General features: G+C 40.2%; 1 protein-coding gene and 1 long non-coding RNA gene across 29 annotated transcripts in view; one reads left to right on the forward strand and one right to left on the reverse strand.

Moving 5' to 3' along the window:
• KCNMA1 (potassium calcium-activated channel subfamily M alpha 1) overlaps positions 1–27,461 on the forward strand; it is a 762,573-nt gene that overhangs the window by 484,811 nt on the left and 250,301 nt on the right. For all 27 annotated transcript variants that reach the window (XR_014077926.1, XM_081573838.1, XM_081573839.1 and 24 more), the window contains one exon: positions 21,614–21,689. Coding sequence is in view for 26 of the 27 variants with exons in the window: in XM_081573838.1 (XP_081429964.1) it covers positions 21,614–21,689 (76 nt within the window). In the remaining variant the exon portion in view is untranslated. The remainder of the gene's footprint in view (positions 1–21,613; positions 21,690–27,461) is intronic.
• LOC145539744 (uncharacterized) overlaps positions 1,332–27,461 on the reverse strand; it is a 54,361-nt gene continuing 28,231 nt past the window's right edge. For both annotated transcript variants that reach the window (XR_014077927.1, XR_014077928.1), the window contains one exon: positions 1,332–1,518. This is a non-coding gene — a long non-coding RNA (uncharacterized LOC145539744). The remainder of the gene's footprint in view (positions 1,519–27,461) is intronic.

Raw genomic sequence — 27,461 nt, forward strand, 5'->3', positions numbered from 1 at the left:
CTGTTAGGCATTTAAAAATATATGTTAAATCAATTTATTTTCACAACCCCTTAGAGGCATAGTTATTTTTTTTATATTTTATGAAACCTGAAGTGATAAGCTTGCAGGTTTAAACCCATAAACCTGGGTTTATGCACCCAGGTTCTCAGTGCATAAGGAAGGAAGCCAGGGTTCAAACCCACATCTATCTGATACTTAGGTCATTCTTACTATGTAATATTGCTGCTTTAATGGCAAAATTTCAGGCATCAGTGAGTGAGTGAGGGGAAAAGTATTCATTTGGGGGGTCTTCTGCTAAAATACGATATATAGGTAGTCATCTTTCCTCTCCAGCTAACTACAATTGTAGATCATAAACTGCTCCACAAAAGGGTTAATTCCTTGGGGATGGATTTGTAACTAATCATACTTGCATCTGCAGTATGTTTAGCTCAGTATGTGACTCATAATAATAATAGCACACACTCATTGACACTATGTACCAAGGATGATTTTAACTGTTATAGATACATTGTTTTATACCTAACAAACACCCTGTAGGTAGGTTACTGTTACTGTTCCCATTTTATAGTTGAGGAAACTGAGATACTGTGAGTTGAAGGAATTTGCAAATGTTCACTCCCAAGCGATGGCAGAGCTGAAATTTGTATCCCATCGTTCTAGGTCCAGAATCCTGCCTCTCTTCCAAACAGGTGCTTAATTAAAATCTGTAGTTGAATAAATGTGCTATCACATCAATTTGTATAGGATCTAGGGAATTGGGTAATTGTTGATTTCACCAAAGGGTTCAACTGTGCCAGTTAAATGCTTGGTCAGTATTTTTGAAAGAATGGATTAATATTCCTATGATTTTCTTTACTGATTCCCACACTGCCCCCAGCCGCATTCTGTCGATCAAGGATGATGTTCCATGTTGGCAACAGTGGGCCTTCAGAAACAAAACCCTCACTGAATCCCATGGGGTAGCAACCATGGGACACACTGGACCATTTTTCAGGGTCATTTTTCACAATACTTAGATGCCTAGAAAAATGCGACCAAATTCATTTGAGTGTGTGCATATATTTGCATGACTTCCCAGGTGGCTCAGTGGTAAAGAATCTGCCTGCCAATGCAGGAGACACAGGAAATGTGGATTTGATCTCTGGGTTGGGAAGATTCCCTGGAGGAGGAAATGGCTACTGACTCTAGTATTCTTGCCTGGGAAATCCATGGACAGAGGAGCCTGTTGGGCTACAGTTAGACACGACTGAACGACTGAACAGGCACACATGCATATGTTTGCATAGAATTCTTTTAATATTTAAAAAAATTGTCATTTAAAAACCCTGTTTTTATGGCAGACAGTTTTATTTTGAGAAGTGTTCCCCTATCTTAAGGGTCAGGGACTTAGGCGGAGTTTGGGAAATTTTCCAAGAGTATGTGGACCATACATGGAGATGCCAGGACCCAAATTCCAGCAGCCTGGCTCTAAAGGCCACATCAACGGGGTCTTCTGAAGAAGGTGGCAGACCTGTTCTGTGGAGAGACAAAGGGATTTGATTATTGATGCTGGGAGGCCATGTTGCCTGTTAATGATAGGGTGTCTGTGGGTGGGAGATAGAACAGTCTGGCCATACCCTAAGACTGGGGTAGATTGGTTTGGGAGTTGTCATTTACAACCTTGTGTCAATCTCTGTGCAGGGACATTATTTAATCTAGACAGTCGCCTGTGAAGTAGTTTTAACCTTTCTGTTTGAGAGATGAGGAAACCGAGGCTCTGGGGTTGGGGCAGGGGGATGGGTCACGTAACTTGTTCTACTACCCAGCTATTATGGTACAGCTTGGGTGCAAGTCCTCTGCTGTCCATTAAACCAGCTGTCTTTTGTAGTCATTGGGGTTTCCCTTCCATCCTGTCCCCTCAGAGTTGGGGGGGAGTTTATAGGGTTAAAGCAGAGAACCTGTGTGTGAGACATCAAGGTCAGTGGTCCCCAGGTTGTACTAGTCACCTCTGTTTGAATTCCTCTGGTGACTTCTAGGAGGCAGCCTTTCTCAATATTTTTAGTAAGGTATGTTAGGCATACCATAAACCGCATGGATCTCAATGATGCAGTTCAATGAGTTTTGACAGATGTATGCACCAGTGTGAAATAGGCTGTCACTCATCTCAAGATACAGAACATTTCCATGACTCTGGAAAATCTCCTCATGCTCCTTTCTAATCAATATCTGCCCTCTTCCCTCAAACACAGGTGATCATTATCCTGATTTCTGCCATTCTAGCTTTTTCTTGCCTGCCTTTAAACTTCATTTAGATGGAATCGGATAGGATATTCTTTTTTGTGTATAACCCTTTTCACTCATGGCAAGGTTTTTGAGATTCATACATGGCTTGTAGGATAGATGTATGTTTAACTTCAAAAGAAACTATATCATTTTACAGTACCATTAATGTCTGAGAGTGGTAGCTCCTTTGTTTCTCTGTTGACAATTAGTATTGTCAACTTTTAAATTTTAGTATGCAGATAGTGATTGCAGCCATGAAATTAAAAGACACTCCTTGGAAGGAAAGTTATGACCAACCTAGACAGCATATTAAAAAGCAGAGACATTTGCCAACAAAGGTCCGTCTAGTCAAGGCTATGGTTTTTCCAGTGGTCATGTATGGATGTGAGAGTTGGACTGTGAAGAAAGCTGAGTGCCGAAGAATCGATGCTTTTGAAGTGTGGTGTTGGAGAAGACTCTTGAGAGTCCCTTGGACTGCAAGAAGATCCAACCAGTCCATCCTAAAAGAGATCAGTCGTGGGTGTTCATTGGAAGGACTGATGTTGAAGCTGAAACTCCAATATTTTGGCCACCTCATGCGAAGAGTTGACTCATTGGAAAAGACCCTGATGCTGGGAAGGATAGGGACAGGAGGAGAAGGGGACGACAGAGGATGAGATGGCTGGATGGCATCACTGACTCAATGGACATGAGTTTGAGTAAACTCCAGGAGTTGGTGATGGACAGGGAGGCCTGGTGTGCTGCAGTTCGTGGGGTCGCAAAGAGGCGGACACGACTGAGCGACTGAACTGAACTGAATGGATTTGTAGTGATGTTTTATTGAGGTTTCAGTGTGAATTTCCTTAAGTTCTTTGTCAGGTAAGCGTATTGCAAATATTTTCTCCCAATCTGTGACTTATCTTTTAATGTTCTTAAGTGTCTTGATGAGAAGTTTCACATTTTAATGATATTTATCACTTTCTAAAAACAGCACTTTCTGTTTCCTAAAACATCTTTACCTACCCCACTGTCCTCTAGATCCTCTCCATTGCTTCTTTTTACAAGATTTATATATAGCTTTTACATTAGGTCTGTGATCCCTCTCAAACTAATTCTGTGTATATTATTAGAAAAGAGTTGAGATTCATTTCTTTCACTTTATAAATATACAGATTTTCCACTACCATTTATTGAGAAATGCCCCGTGTCTAATGGAATCGCATTGGTACTTTTGTTGTAAATCAACTTTCTGTATACATGTGAGTCTATTTCTGGCCTCTTCTCTTTCATTAATCAGTTTGTCTTTGTTTAGACCATAAAACACTGTCTTAACACACTTATTACATGTAGGCTTATAGTTTTTATCAGAAAACAGTGTTGTATTTTGTCAGATTTTTCCCTGACATCTATTAAAATGGTCATATAAATTTTTCAATGTGTTAATGTGGTAAATTACGTTGCTGGTTTTCATTTGTTAAGCTAGTCTTGTATTCCTGGAATAAAGTCCAACTGGTCTTGATAAATGATCTTTTTTACATACTTATAGATTAATTTTACTAGTATATATTTAAGGATTGTTGTACCTATGTTGATGAGGTGTATCAGCCTGTAATTTTGTTTTTTTTAGTAATGCCCTTGTAGGGTTTTGATGTCATGGTTATGCTGACATCATAAAACAATTTGGGAATTGTTTCCTCTTCCTTTACTCTGTAAAAGAATTTGTCTAATATCAGTATTATTTCCTCCTTAAATGATGGTAGAAGTCTCCAGTGAAACTCATCTAGACTTGCAATTTTCTTTGTAGAGATTTTTCTTCCCCTCAAAATAAAGTTTATTGGAGAGAAGAATTTTTTTTTAAACTTCTCTTTTTTAAAATTTTATTTTGATGAAATATAGTTGATTTACAATGTTTTGTTAATTTATACTATATTGCAAAGTGACTCAGTTATACATATGTATATGTTCTTTTTCATATTCTTTTCCATTTTTGTTTATCACAGGATACTGACTATAGGGCCCAGTAATATACAATAGGACCTTGTTGTTTAACCATTTTATATATAATTGTTTGCTCTGCTAATCCCAAATTCCCAGTCCATCCCTTCCCAACCCCTCTCCCCCTTGGAAACCACATGTCTGTTCTCTGTGAGTCTATTTGTAGATAAATTCCTTTGTGTTGTATTTTAGATTCCACATATAAGTGATATCGTATGGTATTTGTCTTTCTCTTTCTGACTTCATTTAGTATGATAATCTCTAGGTTTATCCAGGTTGCTGCAAATAGCATGATTTCCTTCTTTTTATGGCTGAGTAATATTCAGTTGTATATATGTACATCTTCTTTATTCATTCATCTGTCGATGGATGTTTGTGTTGTTTCCATCGTTTAACTATTGTGAACAGTACTTCTATGAACATAGGGGTGCCTGTATTTTTCTGAATTAATTATACTTTGTCTGGGTATGTGCCCAGGAGTGGGCTCGCTAGATGGTATGGCAACTCTATTTTTAGTCTTTTGAGGAACCATCATGTTTTTTCCATAGTGGTCGTACCAATTTACATTTCCACCAACTGTGTAGGAGGGTTCCATTTTCTCTTTGTGGAGAGGTTTTTAATTGAAGTTTTGATTTCTTTAACAGATATATGGTTGTCTAGATTTTCTGTGTCTTCTTGTGTCATTTTTTAAAATTTTTCTATTTCATTTAGTTTTTAAATTTATAGACATCATATTGTTCATTATTGTTGTTGTTTAGTCATAAGTCACGTCCAACTGTTGTGTGACCCCACGGACTTTGCCCCTGCCAGGCTCCTCTGTCCATGAGATTTCCCAGGCAAGAATATTGGAGTAGGTTCCCATTTCCTTCTCCAGCGGATCTTCCCAACCCAGAGATCAAACTGTGTTTCCTGCTTGGCAGGCGAATTCTTTACCACTGAGCCGCTGGGAAGTCCCAGTGTTCATTATAGCCCTTCATTATCTTCTTAATGTCTGTAGGATCTGTAGTTACGTCTCTCATTTTTAGAGGACTCTGGGTGTTAAAAAGTTCATTTCGCATCAGTTTCATTTTCCACTCATTGAATTTCTTTCAAATCAGGAACAGATCATTTTCTTCACTCTTTAGTCTATTTGTTATGCTTTTGACACAAGCTGAAAAAAATTCCCCTCACCACAACCTTTATTTCTTCTCACCTATCCATCTGCTTGCTACTCAACCATTAGGATTCAGAATTAATGTGAACCCCCTTCTGATATGCACATCATAATATATTCCACACACATACACTTCCAGCTACACATATACCTACCACCACACACATACTCACAAGATAGCTACTTAATCCCTTTCCTTTGCAGCACTCTACTCAAAGTACTGATTTCTTAAAATTGTGATAGAACCTTTATATTGTTTCTTTCTCTTGGTAGACGATAAGCACCATCGAGGCTGGACTTGTATTATTCTTGTTGGAAGCTAATCCTTAGTACCTATCGCAATGCTTGGCACATAGTAGGTCCTTGAGACATCCTGATTGGGTGAATGCACTAATCTACACTGAGGAGAAATAAGTTGTTCTCTTTGAAAATTCTATCTAAAAATATTAGTTTTGCTAGAAGGCAGTGTGAAGTCTGGAAAAATAGGTAGAGATCAGATTATGGGGAGCCTTGACTAACAACTTACAGAATCTAGATATTTCTTTGTTCATATTTTTCATATTTTCCTTCTGTCCCTCCTATATCTTTGTTTACACTCAGTGCCCTGGGAGATAGAGGGGCCCACCCTTGGTCATGAGGAAATATGCTGAGAAGTACATGACAGAGAGTGGAGAGAGGGGGTTGCGGGTGGGTGTAACAAGAGTGTTTCCTCCTGTCTTCCTCTACACAGCCTAGTGTTTCTTCTCTGCCTCAGTCCTATGCATAGGATTAGCAGAGGATTTGAGTATTTGGGTTATGTTGGTAGTGGGAGGTGGGATGGGAGGAGGTGGCCATTGGTTTTTCTCTCTAGTTGGGCATCGCATCCTATAAAGGAGCCCTCCCTTTGAGCTCTCCATCATTAGAAAGGATCATTAAAATACAAAAAAAAAAAATCCCCTGGAGGCCCCAAACTCCCACACTCTATCTGTACCCCCTGATTTGAGGAATTACAGCCTTTCCTCCTTCCATTCCCCTAAACCATGTCCAAAGGAGCTTATGTGGTAATTTACAGAATGAAGCTGATGGATCAGCTTGTAGGACATCGTGGATCAGCATGTGCCCCCCTCCCCACCTGATTGCCTTTCTGACGTGCTTCATGTTGTTGATGCCCTGAGATTCTTGCAATTTGGCGGGTGGGTAAGGGAGGACATAGATGCTGGTGAGCCATACTGAGGACCTGTCTGTAGCACAGGTCAGAGAAACATAGGTCTAGAGTATCAGCTTGTACAAGAAATGATTAAAGGGAGCCTGGAGCCCAGCCCAGCTCTCTGCCTCCACCATGATCTCCAGTAAGATTCTGGTCTACCATTACCCGCCCAGCAGCTCCAACACAGAGGTCTACAGACCTACCAGGCGCCGCAAAAAGTCCCTGGGAGATTTGTTCCAAAACGGCTTCCGGGTGAGGTCTGGGCCCAGCGCTGCTGAGAAGGAGGAAGCACAGAACTTCGGGCAGTCAGTGGTGTCTTGCTGCAGAGTTTGCACCTCTTGGGGTAAGAATCCCCTCAAAAGCATCCTGTGTTCTGAGAGGCTGCCCAGGAAAGAAGAGCCTGCTCTATGGACTAGTAGACAGGTGATAGGCTTCTCTATTCCTCTGTGCTTAGCATACACCCTGAGCACAGATGTGCTGGGCCAAGCAGAAACCTGGTCCTTCCTTCTTAGATGAATATAACTGGTCTCTAGAGCTCCTAAATGTTTTTGAGCTATTAAAAAAATATATTTTAGAAATGTTGGAGAAAGCTTGGCAAATGACGGAAACAGCTTCCTTTTTATTTATTAAGTGGTAATAATTTCCAGTGAGTCAGCATTTTTTAAGAAAAGCATTTGAAGCTGTTGACAGAATTTTTTTTTATTTTCAGGGACAACAATGCTGTTTTGGTTTACTTTCTTCTGTTTTCAAATCAGGCCATGGTAATGTTTTCTTGCCTGTCTTGGATGGTATTTCAATATTCTCACCCAGCAGAGATCATAAGAAATATCCTCTGGCAGATTTTCTTGTCTCAACTGGTTTCCAGTAGGGATTTGGTTTTATTCGAACATCTATAATGTATGGGGGTTTGAAGTAAGTGGCTTAACTTTGCATTTCTGGATCTAAAAATTCCAGTCGTAGGAAGAGATATCTTTTATTTCCAGAAAGGTTAGTGTTACAAGCAGCTTCTTTAAAATGAAGTATAGTCCCTTTGAAACCCAGCTTAAGATTCTGATGTGAATGGGCCCAGCTCGAACTGTCTCTGCATTATATAACTATGTAGAGCAAAATTCCAATTAGCAAGCAAGGGATAGGTGAGTCCTAGTCAATCATTTTCATTAGAACTGGCATAAAAGACCTCTGTGAGCTGTAACATTGACATGAACTTCATTTGGAATCTAAATATTCACGCCCCCATGTCTGTGAACCTAGATCTGCTGACCAAATTGTTCTGTTGCCTCCTTCTTCATGTCAAGAAAGAGCTACTTTGTGCTTTATAACACCCAGCATTGCCAGGGGCCATTATTAAAGCTGCTAGAGAGATGAGTGCAAATGACGGGATTATTAAGCTAAGAGAAAATAGAGCATTTCCTGAGAAAGAGTCATGGGAGTGAAACCACAACTTTAACTTAGTATTTAGTCTCCTTACTTTACCCTTGAAAGGGGTTCTCACAGATTCATTCATTTTCAGCAGTGAGTGCTGACTATGTGCCTGGCATCGCTGTTTGGGAAGATGATGGACATGGCTGTGAACAGGTGAATGAGGTGCTCTTGCAATGGAGCTGACATTCTCTAGAGGAAGACAGGCAAATAAACAAGCAAATATGATCACTGTAGATTGTGATAAATACTGTAGAAAAGAACAGCATAATGGGAGGTGGAGTCCAGGTTGGGTGGCTAGAAGAGACCTCTCTGAGGCAGTGTCAGTTGAACCAGCCTTACAACGATCTAGGGGAAGAACATTCCAGAAAGGAATGGAAGGGAAAGCCCTGAGCTGAGTATAAACTGGGAGATATTCTGGAGCAGAGTTGCACTGTGGAGGGTATGGGGATGGGGAGAGTAGAGATGACATGCACACAAACTAGATCATGGAAAACTTTCAGAGCAGGGTGAGGAATTTGAACTTTATTTCCAGAGAGATGGAAGCCACCTGAGGGCTTTTAGCTGGGAGTGATGTGATCTGATTGATGTCTGCAAAGAGCATGTTGGCTGCTTCTAGGAAATGGATGGTGGGGAGTGGTGGGCTGAGGGAATAAAAGTGAAGACCAGCTTGGAAGCTGCTGGCCAAATTAGAGATAACAGTGGCTTGGCCCATGGTTCTGGCATTGGAAAGGGAAAAGATGAATTTTTAAACATATATATTTAAGAGGTGGATCAACAAGACTTATTTGTTTATGTTTTTGGTTTTTTAAAATGTTTCCTTTCTGGTTCCCATATTCATATAGAAGACTCTCAAAGTGCAGCTTCATCTCTGTGCTTTCAGGGTCTAACAGCGAGTGACTGGTGCAGAGAGGTACTCACTGCACATGTATGTCATGAAGGAATGAACAAAGGAATGAATAAATGAATGACTAGGCGAGAATCCCAGTTTAAATATTAACTGATGTTTAGTATCTGTCAGACAGGAAGCAGGACTAGGATAAGGTAGGGTACAGAACAGCCTGAGAAATTATAGAGGGAAAAGTTTTGTAAAGGTCAGACAAGCAAGCACTGTTTATAAAACACAAATTCAGACTGGAGAAACAAAATCCCAGGGGCATTTGAGAACAAGAAAGACAGTCCTCTTCCTCCAGCGAAAAAGAGGCTCTGATTCCCTCTGTGTTGGCGGGGAGAGAACTTGGTCCGGGCAGTGATGGAGCTGGGGGATGAAAAGTGGTACCCAAGGATGGGAGCAGGATGCAGGGACCACCCTGGGGAAGTCTCCCTGGGCTTGGGTCTGTCCCTCCTTACCCTGATGATTCTTATCCTCAGTGTAAGCTCTCAAGCTTCAAGGCCAACTGACTTTGACCTTGTCAGACACCACAAAAATAATTGCTCTTTGGGATTTATGTGGGGGTGGAGGGATTGGAAATGACAGAGGTTTATTTGAACCTTTCAGCTTTTTGGATTTAAAGATTAAGGAGTTAAAGGGAATGGAAAACAGCAAATTGGAAAACCCTGGCTGACTTTCCATCCCAGACTGGGGTATGTTTGCTTTTGTCTTTTCTCAGTCTTGTACTGCAGGGACACCTTGCTTGCAGAAATTGCTCGAGTCCTTTCTGTCCTGGAATGGTGGGGACCCTGCTTGGTGAATGATTCATCATTTACCTGTGTGTCCCTCAGTCTCTGTCAGTATAACAATTCTACGTCCATCTGAGAAAGAAGTCCTAAATCCCTTAACTTTTCTGGTCAAGCAGCACTAATATCACCTGGCACTGGGTCTCAGGATGACCTCTCTTGGTTGCTCAGGTCCCAGGCACCAAGTGTGACACTCCGAAGGGCCAGCAGTAGCCAGTGGTCTCCCTGCCTGGAGCCACTGGCCTTGGGCTCCTGAATTTTTGAGAAGGACATAGGGCTCAGAATCAGAAGACCTGTCCTTAGTCTTGACTTGCCATTAACTTTATAACAACAGCAACAAAAAATTATGCACAGCAATAGGAATTTTGTATAATTATAGACAACTTTAAAAACTCGATCCTACCTTGGTGTCATAACTCGGTCATCATTTTATGCACTTTCTAGTTTTTACTTTTCATACGCCTATAGTTTTCATAGTTTTATTGGAGAGAACATGTACTTTATATTTTTAAAATGTTTCCAATTTGCTATATTTTTATTATGATAAAAATGCATAACATAAACTTTTCCATGTTAACTATATCTTAATGCTCAGTTCAGCAGTGTTAAGTATATTTGCATTGTTGTAAATATTTTCACCCATTCCAGAATATTTTCACCTTGCAAATTTGACACATTAAACAGCTACTCTTTCCCCACTCTCCTCAGCCCTTGGTGACCACCATTATACTCTCTGTATCTACTTCTTTAACATTGTGTCATAAGCATATTCTGTGTTGCTACATTATTTTCTGACCATAATATCCCATTAAGAAAAGAGGGACTGTATTTAAGAAGACTTATTTTTAGATAGCAAGCTGCTTTCTGTTTTCTTATTTAATGAATAATTTTGCAATGAACATCTTTGTTTCTGTAGCATCTTTCCATATTTTTTTTATATTTTCTTAGGCTTCTTTCCTAGAAATGGAATTAGTTTGATTTAAACTGTGGAATTACTTTCTGAAAATGCTATTTCTGGGTTAGTCCCCAAGTTGTGTCTGACTCTGCAACCCCATGGACTGTAGCCCTCCAGGCTCCTCTGTCCCTGGGATTTCCCAGGCAAGAATACTGGAGTGGGTTGCCATTTTCTTTTCCAGGCGATCTTCCCGACCCAGGGATCGAACCCGGGTTTCTGGCATTGCAGACAATGTCCTGCATAGCGGGATGATTCTTTACCAACTGAGCCACCAGGGAAGCCCCTGAAAATGCTGTATTGATATTATATGAAAATGCTATATCAACTTACAATTCTCCCATCAAATTATAAGACTATCTCCTTGTAGAGGGATCTCTAGTAGGTGAAATTCAAACATATTGCTAGTTAAGTAGAATAAACAAAAGTCACTATATTTTTAGTTGGCATGTCTTTTGTTTCAATCAAGTGTAATAATTTCTAATGTTGCTTATTAGTTATATTTCCTATTGCATGATAAGTCTGTTTATGACTTTTTGCCTATTTATGGACTACTGATGTGGTACATGCTTTGACATTACGAAGAATTTATCCTTATTATGTCATATTTGGTTTGTTTTTCTAGAAGATTGTCTTCTTCATTTCTTTTATTGACATGTAGAATTTTGATATTTTTATGGTGACATTTAAAAATTTTTGTGATTCCTTTCACATCTGAGTCTAGAAATTGTTCCTTTCTTTAGAGGGCTAATAAGTATGTAATTTTATTTTCTCTAGTTTTCCTATGGCTTTATTTATATTTAATTTTAATCTCAATGTGATTTCAGTTGTGGGGTAAGGTGACTGTTTAATCTCATTGTTAACCAGCTGTTTCATTATTATTACATAATGCTTTTCTCCCCGTGAGTTGTGATGACTTCTTTATCATGTATTAAATTCTTCTCTATATAATCTCTTCTACCTCTCCTTTTGTGATTTTTCTTATCCTAGGGCTTTGTGGTAAATGTGGCCTATATGATTTCAGTACTTTGGAATTTGGTAAAATTTCTTTGTGGCCTAATACATAGTCAGTCTCATGACTGTTCAAAGGTTGCTATTGAACATTGTATTCCTAATTTACTGGGTATAATATATGCATGTGTCCCATCTATCCATCCATTCAGATAGAGATATACAAATATATCCAAAGGAATTAAATGTTATTTGAACATTTTTTGTGTTTATGTTTTGGCTAGTTTCTGAAAAGTGAACATTAGAGTCTCCCTACTGTGATGTGTGTGGCATTGTCAGTTTTTTGTTTGATGCATTCTTACCAGATTTTGTTGTATAAGAACTTCAAAGATATAGTCTTAGTTGTATAAAGTTTTTTTCACTGTTTCATATTCTTGGTGAATTGTTCCTTCATATCAATATGAAGTATTACTATTTCTTTTCTACGTTTTCATAGTAACTGCCAATTTATATGATATCATTATTGGTTTGTTTGCCCCCTCTCCATCTCTTTTTTTTTTTTTAGTCAGCATTTGTCTGGCACATATTTTTCAGCCTTTCATTTCCAACTCTCCTTGTTTTCAGTGAGTTTCATGTGGAATGTATTATTGATTTTTTATATTATCTGTCTGTCAATTAGCAGATAAATTTTAACTTACCCAATTTTGTTGTGGTTACTAATATAATTAGGTTGTTTTTGCTGATGCAATAGTATTTTATTAACACTAATTAATATACTCTTTTCTTTTTTCACAATTGTTTTCCTTTAACTGGCTTGATAAAATTCTTTTGTCCTTTTTTCCCCTCTGAGATTTGGAATTCTGAAGTTTTTGATACATGTACTTAATTTTTTCTATTAATATGTACAATTAATAGTACTTTCTCCTGAAGCAAGACAATAACCTTAGCACAACTTTCTTACCTTCACTGCCCTCTCTCCTCCATTCCTCCATCTTCCACATGGTATCATCTAGAGATTTTAATTTTAGATCACTATTATTATTTATTAGTTTTTCTTATGTTCAGTCAACACATAAACTAATTACTTTTACTCTTTTCCCATATTGCTTCCTGTATCTCACTTTTCTTTGGGATTTATTTTTCTTTCAGCTGGTTAAGTATATCTTTTTTTGTGCTTGCTAAGTCGCCTCAGTTGTGTCTGACTCTTTGCGACCCCATGGACTGTAACCTGCCAGGCTCTTTTGTCCATGGAATTCTCCAGGCAAGGATGCTGGAGTGGGTTGCCATTCCCGTCTCCAGGGGATCTTCCCAACCCAGGGATCGAACCTGTTTCTCTTGCATTGCAGGAAGATTCTTTACTGTCTGAGCCATGATGGAAGTCCAAAAAAGAAAGCTTCAGGAGGAACATTCAGGGTCATTCAGCGGTTTCTCTTCCAGATTCTACTGTTCCTTCGGGAACTGCTTCCTGTGCTAGCCCTCCTCACCTATTGGTGGTTTAGTTGCTAAGTCGTGTCAGACTCTTGAGGCCCCATGGACTAGGCCCACTAGAGGCCCACTAGACTCCTCTGTGCATGGGATTTCCCAAGCAAGAATACTGGAGTGGGTAGCCATTTCCTTCTCCAAGGGATCTTCCCGACCCAGGGATCAAACCCAGGTTTCCTGCGTTGCAGGCAGATTCTTTAGTTATTTCAGAATAATTTCTCTTTTAGTTCAGAATAATTTCTCCTGATAACTGTGATGGTATCTTTCCTTTGTTTTCTTGCATCCAGTGCAGCCAGGAGAATTCTGACAATAATTTGATTCTCATTGCTTTGGGAGTATATATCTTTGCATTGGTTCTGAAATGTCTCTGTAATATGCCTCTGTTTGGGTCCTTTGAAATTTAACCTGCTGGACACTTAACAGACCTTTCCAGTCCGAAGATGCAGGGCATCAATTTGATCTGGGAAACTTTATTTTAATGTTTGAAAGTTTCCCTGCTTTTCTTTTTCTTTTTGGCTGCACCTCATGGCTTGTGGGATCTTAATTCCCTGACCAGGGATTGAACCCAGTTCTCCAGCGGTGAAAACACTGAGTCATAACCATTGGACTTCCAGGGAGTTTTTCCTGCTTTCTATTCCCTTTATTTTCCCCTTCTGGAAACTGAATGACATAAATGTTGAAAATTCTACACCTGTCTTCCATGTCTCTGAACTTCCCTTTTGTACTTTTCATTCCCTTCCCCCTTTGTATGAAGAGACCTCTGCTTGACAGTCTAGTTTGTATGCAACTGGGTCCTTTCTTCTAACAGTTGGCATTTTAAAGTTTTAATGTTTAAAATTTTAATTTCTTTTGCTGAGTTGACATATTTTCTCACAACTCTATATTTTTCAATCAAGCTTTTTCTAAAATTGTTGATCTGTTCATGTAGCATTAAGTAGAAATTTGCTAGACTGTGTGCCTTTTTTCAAAGAAAGCTTGGCTTTCCTCAGATATTTGGTAATTCTTAGTTTTGTGGTCTTTTTTGGGTTTGGGATTTTTCTGTTAGCCTCTATTCAAGTGTTGTTTTTGCTTAATGTGCCTAGTCTGAAGAGTGACGGGCTATGAGGAAGTGTGTTTTGTTCAAGGAACTGGTCTTGCAGCTGTGGAGACAATTTCTTTCTTCTCAGAGTTACCAGTTTTCATGCAATATTGCTTTGACGACTAAAACGCTCACACTTACTGCTTTGTCCTGGCTGCACTTACTTGGTAACCCAGTCCATCAGTGACTGTCCCAGCCTCCCTCTTCCCCGTGTCAGTCACCTCATCTTGTCTTTTGAACAGTTGCTTTCTCCTTCTCTATGACCCCAACAATCTGTCTTTGTGAAATTCCTTATCAAATTTATCAACCAAAGACACCTCTGATATTTTTTTATTAGTATAGACATAGATGTTTCTTACTATGTATGTTATACAAATGTTAAGTTAGGCTTCTGAGCTCTGTCAAGTTAATTTCCAACAGAATATCCACTTTTCATCTACTAGCATTTTGTGATTTTCTCTTACATGCTCTAGTTTTTCTCCCTTTGTTTTTGCCCATGTTGGATATTGCTATTTTTCCCCATTCAGTATTATGCTATTATTAGTATTATTGGTATTATTTTAATGAGATTTTGAGAGGAGGCAGAGATAAATTATTCCAACCAATTTGTTAAGTTTAACCACAATGCTCTAGGTTGTTATTTTAATTCAGGGATGAATTATATATATTGGTATTTTATGTAGAACTTTACTGTCACTAATCTTAGGGATATTATTTTACTTTTGTGCTTTGAGAGGCAGTTTTGGGTACCAGGTTTATGATTATCTTATAAGAAGTTTCATAGTTTTGCATCTTTTTGTGTATTATGGAATAGTTTAGAATTTCAATAAAATGTACATGTTTTTAAACATTTAATAAATTATATAGGAACAAAGTCTCTGAGGGGAAGCTATCTGTAAAAAATTTCAATTTATATTTCAATTATTATTCTGTAATGGTTTTCTTTTTTGTGTCTATGAACTTACAAAGTTTCCATTTTTTGAAAAGTCATCCCTCTCACTGCAGATTTCAAGTTTTATTAGTCCATAATTGTGCATGATTTTCTTTTTTATCTGTTTCTTTATTGGTTTTTATTTTGTTTTATTATTGTTATCTTTTACCCGCAGAAAATGATTTGAAAATTTTTATCACTTTTAATCTTTTTTAGTTCTCTAATTATTCAAGTATAAACACGAAAGTAGAAATCATCTTTTATTCTAGGGTCGTGAAGACTACTTTTTTCCTAAGATCTTGAGCTGAATGCATTATTTTATAAGTAATCTCTTACTGTGCTACTGATTTCTTCTAGTTTATAGTTACTATGTTCTTTAAAAATGTAGAGGCAGAGTGCTTCATGGATATATTACTGGTTTTAGAATATTCAAGTGGTTACTAAGGGAGAAGGACACTTGCTAACTATTTGGGGAAAAAAATAAAACTTGGTCCCTTTGGCACCTTATTAACCAAAATAAATAAATACGTCAAGATGGATTTGCAAGTTAAAGGTCAAAAGAAGAAAAGATACCCTAAATGAGTGGTTTGCACACTTGATTGCACATTAGAATCATCTAGGGAGTTATAAAAATTGTCTACACCCAGGTTGTCACCCAGGCCGATTAAATCAGAATATCTGAGGGTGGGAGGCAGACACCAGTGTTGTTCCACAATTTCCAGATGATTGTAATGGCAACAAAGTCTGGGAAGCACTGACGTGCAGTCTTGTTACTGATGTGGTGTTGGACCAAAAGCATCGGTGACATTGTAGAGCTGGTTAGAATTGCAGAGCATGAGGCCCCACTTCAGACTCAAGGAATAGACTGTGAATGTTAACAAACCCTAGATGATTCATGTGCACAGGGAATTTAAATAGCTGGTCTCTAAAGCTGGCATAGCAAGCTAGGCTCCATGGCTTGTTTATTTGAATACAATTTTACTGGAATATAGTCACATGCATTCATTTACATGTCATTTACAGCAGAGTGGGTAGTTGTGATAGAACCTAAAATATTTACTATCCACCCATTTATAGAAAAAGTTTGAAATGCTTCTCAGCCGTGATGGCTCATTTGGATCATCTCAAAGCTTTAAAATTCCTCTGCCTGGCTGTACCTCAGACCTATCAAGTCAAAATCGAGGAGGAGGAAGTGAGACCCGGGTATCAATAATTCTTAAAGCTTCCCAGGTGATTTAAGTATGCAGCCAAGGTTCAGAACCAGCACCCTGAAAGTACAGAGGGAAAATGTGCATGCATTTTAAAAAATCTATTTTTATGATGGAAATGGAAATTTTTGAAAATCAAAGAAACAACATTGGAAGTCTGATACATTTGACCATATAACAAACTTTGGAATTCAGGGGAAACAGTCACCTTAAATAAATGTTAGACTTAGGGGGGAAAAAAAAAACTTTGAGCAAAATTAAAAGAATGGTGAACTATGGGAGAAAATATACAACATATATTCTCATTATGACAGCTCAAATATAGTAATAAGATGAATACACAGATAATCCGGCAGAGACTACTATAAACCACTTTAACAAAGAAAGAAAGTAAAACAACTAATGATTATGTGAGAACACAGTTAATTTCATTTGTTAACTTAGAAAAACAAAATGAAACAGTGATAAGCTCTGTTTGGGGTTACATGTGTGTGCCCTCAGTCACTCAGTCATGTCTAACTCTTTGCGGCCCCATGGACTGTAGCCCACCCAGACTCCTCTGTTCATGGGATTTCCCTGGCAAGAATACTGGAATGGGTTGCCATTTCCCACTCCAGGGGATCTTCCCAGCCCAGGGATTAAACCCACATCTTCTCATGTCTCCTGCATGGGCACTTGCATTGGCAGATGGATTCTTTACCACTGTGCTACCTGGGAAGCCCCTCTGTTTGGGGTTGGCGCCTGTCAAATTGAGCCTCCTACTTTCATTCTTTTCCTCCCTTCTCTTCATTTCCTTCCTTCCATCTTTTCTTTATCAAACTACTGACTCTGGTGGGGTTGTAGGCAAAGAGCATTTCCCTTCCGATGGAAATGTAAATTGTTAGGAGAGTTTGGCAGGAGGATCACAAGTGCTGTAAGTGCTTACTTGAGTGCTGATATTTAGAATTGGAACCGATTGGCCAACAACACCTGTTCCAGGGCAGTGGTTACAATCTTGGGCTTTATGGCATTACACAAATGTGGAATGGAATCTGGCTGTGTTGCTTACACACTGTGTACTGGACACACTCTCTGGTCTGTTTATTATTAGCTGTTTTCTTCTGTTGTATGAATTAAATAAGATACAGCTAAAGGGTTACGCATGTAGAAGTAATTAAAAATAACATATGATCAATCATAATCGATTTACTTCATTGTCAACATCATCATTTCACCAGTAACTGAAAGTAACAGGAATGCTATGTACTCTGTGTGTGTGTGTGAGAATCTTTATTGGCTTTCTATTTTGTCTTCTTTACTTTTCTTTGAAATTGCGAACAATAATATGCTGTTTCACAATTCCATAGCTTCATGTGATGAAATTACTGTTTACTTAGTACTTCCAGTGAGCTTGCCATGCTTATGCAGAATCTTTAGTCTTCTGGACCGTGTCTCCAGAGCAGGTTTCAGTGCCATCATTGGGAGAGAAGAAGGGAACTAGGACAGGGTGGAGGGCTTGGCTGCAGTGCAGCTGCACCAGAGGCCTCATCCATCCCCCTGCAGTCCTGCATCTGGAGAGCCCTTCAGCATTGTTCCGGATCCAGGTGAGGTGGCAGACCTTTGTCCCCATATCCACCAGCCGTGGGGGCCACCCCTGGTGATGGGTGTGACTGTGGGCAAGGTCACTCTTCAGGAGCCAGTGATGAATAAAGATTCCTGGAAAAAGGATTGGGGCTGCACCCCACAGCGGCCACTACTGCCACGCTTGTTATTTATTTAATACACTCTCAGATTTTATGTAGGATTCTTGTGGTTAGTCATTAGTGTGATGAGCTTGCCTTTTTTTTCTTTTAATACGTGTGGTACCTATGTCTAGGTAATACCACTTTTCTAACCAATACAGAGTACAGAAAAAGAGAGAAAAGTCCATTTTTACTACTTAACTATATAATAAAGAGTATGTAGAGAAGTTTACTGTGTTTGGATAGTTTAAAGGAACTTGCTTGTGAAACTGTAGACTTTTGGAGAGCATAATTAACATTTCATTTTCTTCACAACTCTGTTATAGCCGTTTTCTACCTCCTAAAAATATGATTTTATTTCAGAGAAATTTTAAATTATATAGACTAAATTATAAGAATATAATGTTATAAAGCAAAGGAGATGAATATCTGCCGCTTAGGCATTGCGCTTTCCACTGTTCCCTTTTCTTGGCCTCCTTATGGAATGTGAGGTTGCTGTCCATTCTCTTTCAGGACCTCTCTGAGTTCAGCAGCATGACCTAAGAGATCAACACTTCAGACCATGCATTTCTCCAGAGTGTCTAGCTTAATCCAAGGAGAGCATGTAGACTGATTTTTTTTTTAATATTTATTTATTTTATTTATTCATCTTGGCTGCCTCAGGGGTTAGTTGTGGCACATGGGCTTAGTTGCTCTGCAACATGTGGGATCTTAGTTCCAAGACCAGGGATTGAACCTGTGTCCCTTGCATTGCAAGGCAGATTCTTAACCACTGGACCACCAGGGAAGCCCCAACACTGATGTTTTTTTTTAACCTGTGTAGAATATTGTTTCCCATTTACACTAATGAAGCCTCATGCTGTGATAGTGACCAGCACAAGGCGGTCAAGTAAACAAAGCCCACAGTTGTTTAGTACGTGAGAATGTTACTCCTGCATCACCCCAAGCCCCTTTGACAGGGAGACCTTTGTCCTGGGTCTCCATCCTGGGCTCACCTCTTCTCCTAAGAACCAGATTGTTTTCCTCTTTCATACATTATTAATTTTAGAGTGTCTTCCTGCTTGCTCTTCTTGGGAAAGTGCTCAAACCCAGTTCTCCAGTTTACAGCCAGCGAGAAGATAGGACCTAGTGACTGCTGCATTCTTTTTTTCTTTACCTTTATTTTCACACACATAATTTTCTGAGTTGCTTTAAAATGTGACAAACGACCAACAAACAACATAGGATACAAAAGGCATTGCTTCACGATAAAAAGAAAGATATACTGTCCAAAGTGTGGGTCATTTGTATTCTATTTTTGTTTCCATAAATGAAAATTCACTCATACACACACACAATTTTTCAGGATGAAATTATCAGTGGCTAATACATTACTAAAACATCCTTATATCCTGACCGGTTTCAGTGCTAACTACTAGTCCTTGCCTATGTCGAGCTTCTGAGTGTGTTATTTTATCTCCCAGTGGTATGTGACAGCGATGCTGGAGTCAGATCAGCCATCCAGGTTGGGCCGGGTGCTTAGAACCAGAGGGAAAGCTTATTAAAAAAACTCACTTTCCAGCCTGCCCCTCTGCCCATTATGATTTAATAACACTTAGGAACATCTTTGCAAATATTTTGTACAAACAATACATTTTCTGAGAACTTGGATATTTGAAAGTATTTTTTGTTGCCTTTATTACTGTTGAACAACTACTTGACAGGGTATAAAAATCTTGGGTCAGACTCTTTGTTTTAAAATTCTGAGTTTTGCTAAATTGTCATTTAACACTTACTGATACATAATGAAATCTTAGTTGCATTAATTGTAACCCTCTCCCCCGCCCTCAACACTTTGATTTTTTATATTTTCATTTATTTTAATGCTTAAAATTTGAAGGATAAGAATAGGTGATTTCTTGGTATCAGTCTTACAGAGCTGGTCATTCATTTTGCCTTTCCCTCCTGTGATGTCCTGGCCATTGCTTATTATCTGCATGTTGTCTGCACTTCCCTTTGGAACACATTTTATTCATAGGTTGGACCTCTGTAATCTCCACTTCGTTTCTGTTTTCTTAAGTTTCATCTTTTTTCCTCCCTTTTCTTATGTTCTCTGCCTTGTGAGACGGCACCTGCATTTTGTCCTCTGCATCCAGTCTTCAGCAGTGTGAAGTCCACCTTTCATCAGCTCAGTTAGGACTGTGTTTTGGGCTCTGGAGCCTTTTATTTCATCCACATCCCTTCTCATCTCTGCACTTTCTTGTTTGATAAAAGTAAGATGAATATCATTCAGAACAGAAGGCAGATGTTGTCTGAAAAATCTTCTGTCCATGAACTTAAATCCTTTTAGATGAGAAATTTTCCTTTTGAGCCACATCCTTTCGTCTTTCTGTCTGTGTGCTTTATGTTAGTTTTTTCTTTCACCTTATGCTTGAACAAAGAGTCATCTATCTGGGCCCAGTGTGGAGCCATTTAGGAGAACACCTCGGATCTGTCTTCTTTCCTTGATTCACCCTGGGGTCGTAAGAGAATCACCACTGCCTCTTTCCTCTGCTCTATACACCTTCCCCCTTTGCTGCCTCAGATAATGTGCCAAATAAAGTCTCACCCACTGGCTCTGAGCTAACCATTCACAGCTTAGCCCACTCTGTGCTCAGCTCCATGCATGACACGTGGGGCAGCTTAATAAAATGCTTTCAGAAAATATGCGCAAGAACATCCCCTTGAGAGCAGGTGTGATGTTGAAAGTGTCCCAGAGCTGCGATAATAAGTATTTTGTAAACAGTACTCTTACAACACTGCCAAGCTTCAAAGTCCTGTGCCACTCAGATTGCTTTTGACTCACTAATTTGATCTCAACAGAAATACATTTTACTCATGGCTATTAAAACCCAACAATAATTTGTATTTCCTTGAATCCTCACTTAGGTCTTCCTTCCCCATTTCCCTCTCTCTCTTGCCATGTAGATACACTGCCTTTTCGTCTTCATTCAAGAGAGGTTGCTGATTTCTGAAGAAGAGGCGTTTATCTTGACATTCAATAAAATGGAATTATAGAAGTTTTGAATCCTGAAGTTATGGGGTGTGAGATCTTACTGATTCGATTTTTTTTTTTTTTTGATTGGGAGAAAAATATAGAACTTTGTAGCAAACAGATAACACCATAGGCTATACTCTTCATTTTATCAGGACTGAAGATAAAGATTGAAAAAAACATTCACCAAAGAGGTGAAGTTATCTGATTTGTTCCTAATCTGCTCTTAGCACAAGGGTTACGCTGAGCTATTCCCAGTATTTTTCAGAGACAGAATCCTCTGAAACACCCGTGTAACTTAGACATAGTGCTTTAAATCAGAGATGGACACGAGAGGGCTCAGTGAACTGGGCTCTCCCCACCAGAACTTCCTCTGCAGTGGCTCCACACAGGCTCCCTTTAATGAGAATGTCAGTTAACCAGCTGAGATTAAACCAGTCAAGGATCAGGGTGAAGGACTACATCCAAGGTACCGGATGGTTCAATCTTCGGCAGGAATTTCATATCCCCTCAACCTTGGCAGCTCTAAATCCAGCAGCAGAGTGTAGGCATGAAAACTGCACATTGAAAATAATGTATCTCTAATTTCATTTCTCTTTCCAGGTTTGAGATTTTTAAGAGCTCTCAGACTGATCCAGTTTTCAGAAATTTTACAGTTTCTGAATATCCTGAAAACAAGGTAAGATGTTCTTTCTCCTATTTTTTTTTCTCCTTCTGGTCCCCAGTGCTAAGTTGTAAATATCAGGTATGTTTGCTTTCATTGTGATAAAATTAGTGTTCTTTTGTGCACAGAGAAAATGTTCTAACACAGAAATCCAGGGAGAGCCTAGAGTTGGATCTTCTGTAGGGCACGGGACTCTATGGTGAAGAGAGAGAAAGGGCTGTGTATGTGGGGAAGTAGAGACAGTTTGGGGGCACCACGTGGGGTTGCTTGGGCACCAGCCACAGCATCGTGGAGAGAGGAGCACAGTGGGTGAGGGATAGGTCTGCTCATTGATTGGGAAGTCCTTGCTCACAGGGTTTAAATCACCCCTTTATTACATCACTAAATAAGAAATTGAACCTGGCCATAAAAGCAGTGGAAGCAATGCTCTTTGAGAGGCAATCACAAACCTCATACGGCAAACAGAAAATCATTTCATTTCAAAGTACATTCTAGATGTTCACTTTATAGCCCGTGTAGCCCCTGGGGCTTGCTCTGTGAATTGCCTTCTGGGGAATACCTAAAAACCTCCTGCCGAAGGCGCCATGACTACTTCTGTTAACTGTGTTATGAGCTGGAAAACACTACTGGACCAGGAGAAAAAAATTCCCCAGAGACCCTTTTCCTGATGACCTGCAGGTTCTCAGAGCTGGCCTGAAACCAGGGCTGCCTTGATGAATAAACTAATAAAAGAGGTTGGACGTCCTTTAATGGAGAATAAGTACAGGTCATAAATTTCTCTCATAGGAAATTACACTTTGAGAAACTCACTGCTGATGTTCCATTTCCTCTTTGGTTGGCCTTAGCGTGTTTGATAAATGATGAAAAACAGGACACCTCTGTGTTTGTGATTTATAATTAATATACCTGCACTCAGGGGGGCGGGGTGGGGGGACTTGGACTTAGCATTGTTTTCCCAGTAACTGAGGCTGGGGCTCAACTTCCGGAATATGTCACATCCAACAAGTGTGACAGGCTATTGGCTTTCCTCTCAGGGTCTTAGTGTTTTTCGTTTATTTTTGTTTGTTTTAATTCCAGATTGATTTCCCCTTGCTAACTATTCATCTATGTGAATGGGGGAATAAATTCACTTTCTGTTAGTCAAGTTAAAAAGAAAATGAGCATCGAATGCCGTGGAAGTCTTCTACAGTATGTTCCAACACCCTTACTTTCATAATCCTGGAGTCAGAATTTGTTGGTGCTCCACTGTGTGTACTGTTATTAATATAGGATGGATATTGTTATTCTTCATATTTCTTCTGAGTGACAGTAACCTTCATTTCTACCATCTTATGACTCTTGTGTGTAATGGGCCCATATTACTCTTGAAATTAAAATGATTGACAAAGCTAGCCCTCTGTAAGGTTTGCCTATATCATATTTGCTACACTGGGTTTTTAAAGGTAGACTTGGTGAGGACCCAGTGCCGATCACAGGGGCTGTATTTAAGAGACGCTCATGGGGATGGTGTTATATGGAGCTATCCACACTGTCTAAGATGGTATAATGCCTCTGTCTCCCTGTTTCATGATTACTTGTTCAGGAGTCTTTTAATCCTCGGACCCCAGCATTTTAAGAAGGTGCCGTCACTCCGAGGAATAACACAGAACTGTGTTCTCACCTTCCTTGTACTCCATGTGAATCCTTTCAGGACTTAGGAGAATGATAAGCCATCTGAGTAAAATATCTTTTTCTGGGCTTTTGCCAAGAGATCCACCAATTTCCCACTTCTTGGGGTGGGGGGGGCAAAACTTTCCTTTAGATGTAGGAAATAGCACTGGCATCCTTTGGGGAAATCCTGAGAGCTCTACAATTAAGGCGGTTCCTTCTCTCAGTGCAGAGGAGGGGAATAACTGACGCAATGAGTGAGGGTAAGAGGTGACTTTCTACATTGGGAGAGCCATGAGGTGGTGGGCTACCATGGAGTCTGCCATTCTAAGCCCCAAACATTTTCCCAACATCCAGCTTCCCATGGAATTAACCTCCTTCTGTCATTGGAGGATGGTTTCCATCTCAGCCTCACACTTGGAATTGTCCCAGTTCCTTTGGCTTATGGTCACAATCATGTGAGTAGGTCAGTTCAAGCCTGAATTGAGCACCCATCTGTGCAGCAGTGAGAGGGTGCCAGGATTGAGTTCTGCTTTCTGAGAGCCCCTGAGGGAGGGAGAGCTGGACTATGGTTGGTACTGAGATGCAGTCCTTGGGAGGCATAAAGGAGAATAGTCAAGTAAGGCTCAGACTGAATGAGGGGCAGTCAAGGATCTTTTCAAGGCAGAGAGGGTGTCTTCAGTAAGCCTTGTAGACAGCCAGGTGTCATCTTGGTGAGGCTGGAGACTGGATGTGTGAGAGGGAGGGAGGGAGTGTGCAGCTGACTTCCAATCACGGCAGCTGCAAAAAGAACGTGAGAGACAAGAGCCCTTGGAGGAACTTCCCTGATGACTCAGTGGTAAAGAACCTGCCTGCCAGTGCAGGAGATGTGGGTTCAATCCCTGGATCAGGAAGATCCCTTGGAGGAAGGCATGGTAACCTACTCCAGTATTCTTGCCTGGGAAACACCATGGACAGGGGAGCCTGGCGGGCTACAGTCCATGGGGTTGCAAAGAGTCAGACACGACTTAGTGACTAAACAACCACAACAACTATTCTACCATGTCACTTATTTCCCACATAGCATCCCATGCTATGTACAACACTTACCATCATTTACCTAAACAACACACTTTTTTTTTTTTTTTTTACATTTTGGAAACTGAAACCACTGTACTACCTAGATGGCCTCAGAAATGGCTCCAAGTTTAAAGTCCTTTAAAAGAGTATTCAATACAGAGACTTGCAGGCAGAGGCCACATCATGAAGGCTCTCAGATGTCATGAATTCCACGTGGAAATTGTATGGAAAGTGGGTTTGAAACATCTAAGCCATCAATGTTTAGGTGTCAAGGGGGTAGTTGTCCAGGCATTGGTACTAGGGACTGGCCTTAGAAAAGGGAGAGAGACTGAATGATATTTAAGGCGTAGAATTGACAGAACGTGAATTGGCTTCACCCTGTGTCTTAATAGCTCAGGCCCTTCATCCCCGTGGGATACAGTGCAGTTGACTTTGAGGGGGCTTCACATCTGCCTGGCAAAGGTAACAATGAAACAAAATAAGGACATTGGCACCTATGTGTATTCTTAGCCAGAAGCAAAGAGGAAGATACTAATCAACCAGAACTGGGACGAATTTGTGTTTCTTTCTGGAAGGAGGATGACATTTTCAGTGTCAACCAAAACATGTCCTGGTAAATTCACGGAGCAAAGATAACCCCCATGGTTCTGTGTTTTTAATGATAATCTTGGAAAGTGATGGACATTCATTCTTCCAGTATCTACAGAGACACACACACCATCTCTCTCTCTCTCTTTCTCCCCCAGTATCTACAGAGTCCTGAGAAAGGTTTCTGATCTGTAAAAACAGGAGGTCTCTGTGTCTGCCCGTGGATAATGATTCATTGTATCCTTTCGTGCCTAGTGAGAACTCATGGGTCAGGGTCCCAAAAACAATAATAGAAAACACGAAAGTGAAGTTAGGCTATCATGCAAAGATCACACTTTTTATCCCTTATCACGAGAATGCTAGAATCTGAATTGCTCCAATCACTCTCATCGTTAGGACCTTAGGGTTCAGTCCAGACTTCTGGACTTGGCCCTCAAGTCTTTATCTCCAGGGTCCACACAGAGCCCACAGATATGCCCTGAAATCCTTTTCCTCCTTCCAGGGAGCTCTTTGCAGCCTGGTGAGGTTCAAATTTTAGAATATGGAGAGAGTGGACCAAGAGTTAATCTTGTATCTGTTGCATAGAGCTTTTAGATGATTGCCTGGTCATAGAGTTTAATTTGAAAAGCAAATCCTAATACTGGGGATCTGTAATAATGCAGATGCCATAAAAATAATCAGATTTCAGTGCTTAATAGAAACTCTTTCAACAACAATGATTAAATGTTCTCTACACAACAGAGAGCTCCCTTAAGCGCTATTAATATCACTGTGACAATCACTTAGAGATTAATAATCACCATATTAGGTCATTTTCCAAAGCACCATGAGGCTCAGAGACTCCCATAGTTTAAATATCTCAAGAGGGCTTTGCACGGTTATTGCTGGGACACTGCTTTGTTCAAGGATCCAGGACTATGTAAGTGAGTCACCTCGGCACTTAATTATCTTCTGAGAAGTTGAACAACACAGGCATCCCTGAGATCTCTCTTTGCTACTGACTACCTGTTACTCAGGAGTCTCTCACTCTCCAGTGTTAATGTACCTCAGAGGAGGCTTTTACTTTATGCTGGCCTCCCCTCGAGAAACTGGTAACCTCTCTCCTCTCTGGGGCAGTGCCCTCTGACCCTTTTCATATCCTATGCAAGAATGTGGGGGAGTCATAGCTTTGCTTTCACAACAAGGAGGACTTTCTGGTGGACCCCAGCCTGTGACTCTTGTTGTACAGTGTAGTGGACAAAAGGGCAGTCTCTGGGGCCAAACTGCCTGGGTTCAAATCCCCACTCTGCGGCCTACTTGTGTGAACTTGGGTCAGTTTCTTAACCTTGGGTCCAACTCATAGAGTCTTTATGAAGATTAGATGAATTAATATACATGAAGTACTTAAAATGGCAGTGCACATGGTAAATCCTGTGAGAGAACTGTGCTAGCCATTCTTATTAGGGTGATCTTAAACTCTCAGAATTTCAATCACTCGTTTTCCCTTGAGAAAGAGGTGGAAAGGGTCAGAGATCAATCCATTAAGCCCGATGGGCTGAACCAGCTTGTGAGCAGTGTTACATCCCTCTGGGGAGACTGAAAGAGATAGAAAATAGGGTTCTTTTCTCATGATGCAGCTGGGAACACGAGAGAGTCAACTAGAAATGTAAAAACGATGGCTTAAGAGAGTGGGATTGGTGTCCAATGATGAGCTGGAGATAAAAAAGCCACAGGTCACTTTGTATTGCCAGTGGGTGGAGTTACTTTAAGGAAGAGGTACGGGCTATACCAAGCTTTGGAGAAAGGGAAATATTCATTAGGTGGGGAGAGCTTTCAAGCTGAGTCATAGCAGAAACAAAGACTTGGCAGGTATTTTTGGCTTTGATAGCAGTTGCAAGAGTTTATGTAGAAAGAATAGTGGTAGGAGAATCTGAAACTTCAGCAGGTGTGGAAGGAGGCAGTGTAGACATAGTATTTTAGTCCATGAGAGGCTTTGGACAGGGGAACAACCTCCTGACAACAGTGGTTGAGGAGTTGTACACCCAGTGGAAGTAAACGGGGTAAAGACAGGTAGGAAGAATGCAGAGGGGAGACCAGCTCACTCTGTGCAAATTCTTAGAGGCCCTACTGTGCACTAGGGACTCACCACTCCCAGGCTTCTGGCCAACAAGGCCCCTACTTTCAGGGAGCTAAATATCTAGTGAGTTCCAATTGATCTTTTCAAAGAACACCAGTGGAAGCCAAAATTTTTAGGTGTAAGATTGCTGGGGAATAGGATATTCCTATGGCCCCAAAGTCCCACTCCCCAGCTGGCATATTGATTACAAAGGGAACCTGGCACCTCTCAGTGGCGCCACCTGGGGCTCCCACAGATACCAAGTGACTGAACCTGTTGTAACAGAGTTGAAATTTTCTGATGCGATGCCATCCCAGGCAGGTATTCTCAACAGATGTATTGAAACAGGATCTAGTCAGGGGGCAACAGTCAGACAAATCCAGAATATGGGACTTTCT

The sequence above is a fragment of the Giraffa tippelskirchi genome, chromosome 2, assembly GCF_054371585.1.
Source record: "Giraffa tippelskirchi isolate mGirTip1 chromosome 2, T2T-mGirTip1v1.2.pri, whole genome shotgun sequence".
Taxonomy (NCBI): domain Eukaryota; kingdom Metazoa; phylum Chordata; class Mammalia; order Artiodactyla; family Giraffidae; genus Giraffa; species Giraffa tippelskirchi.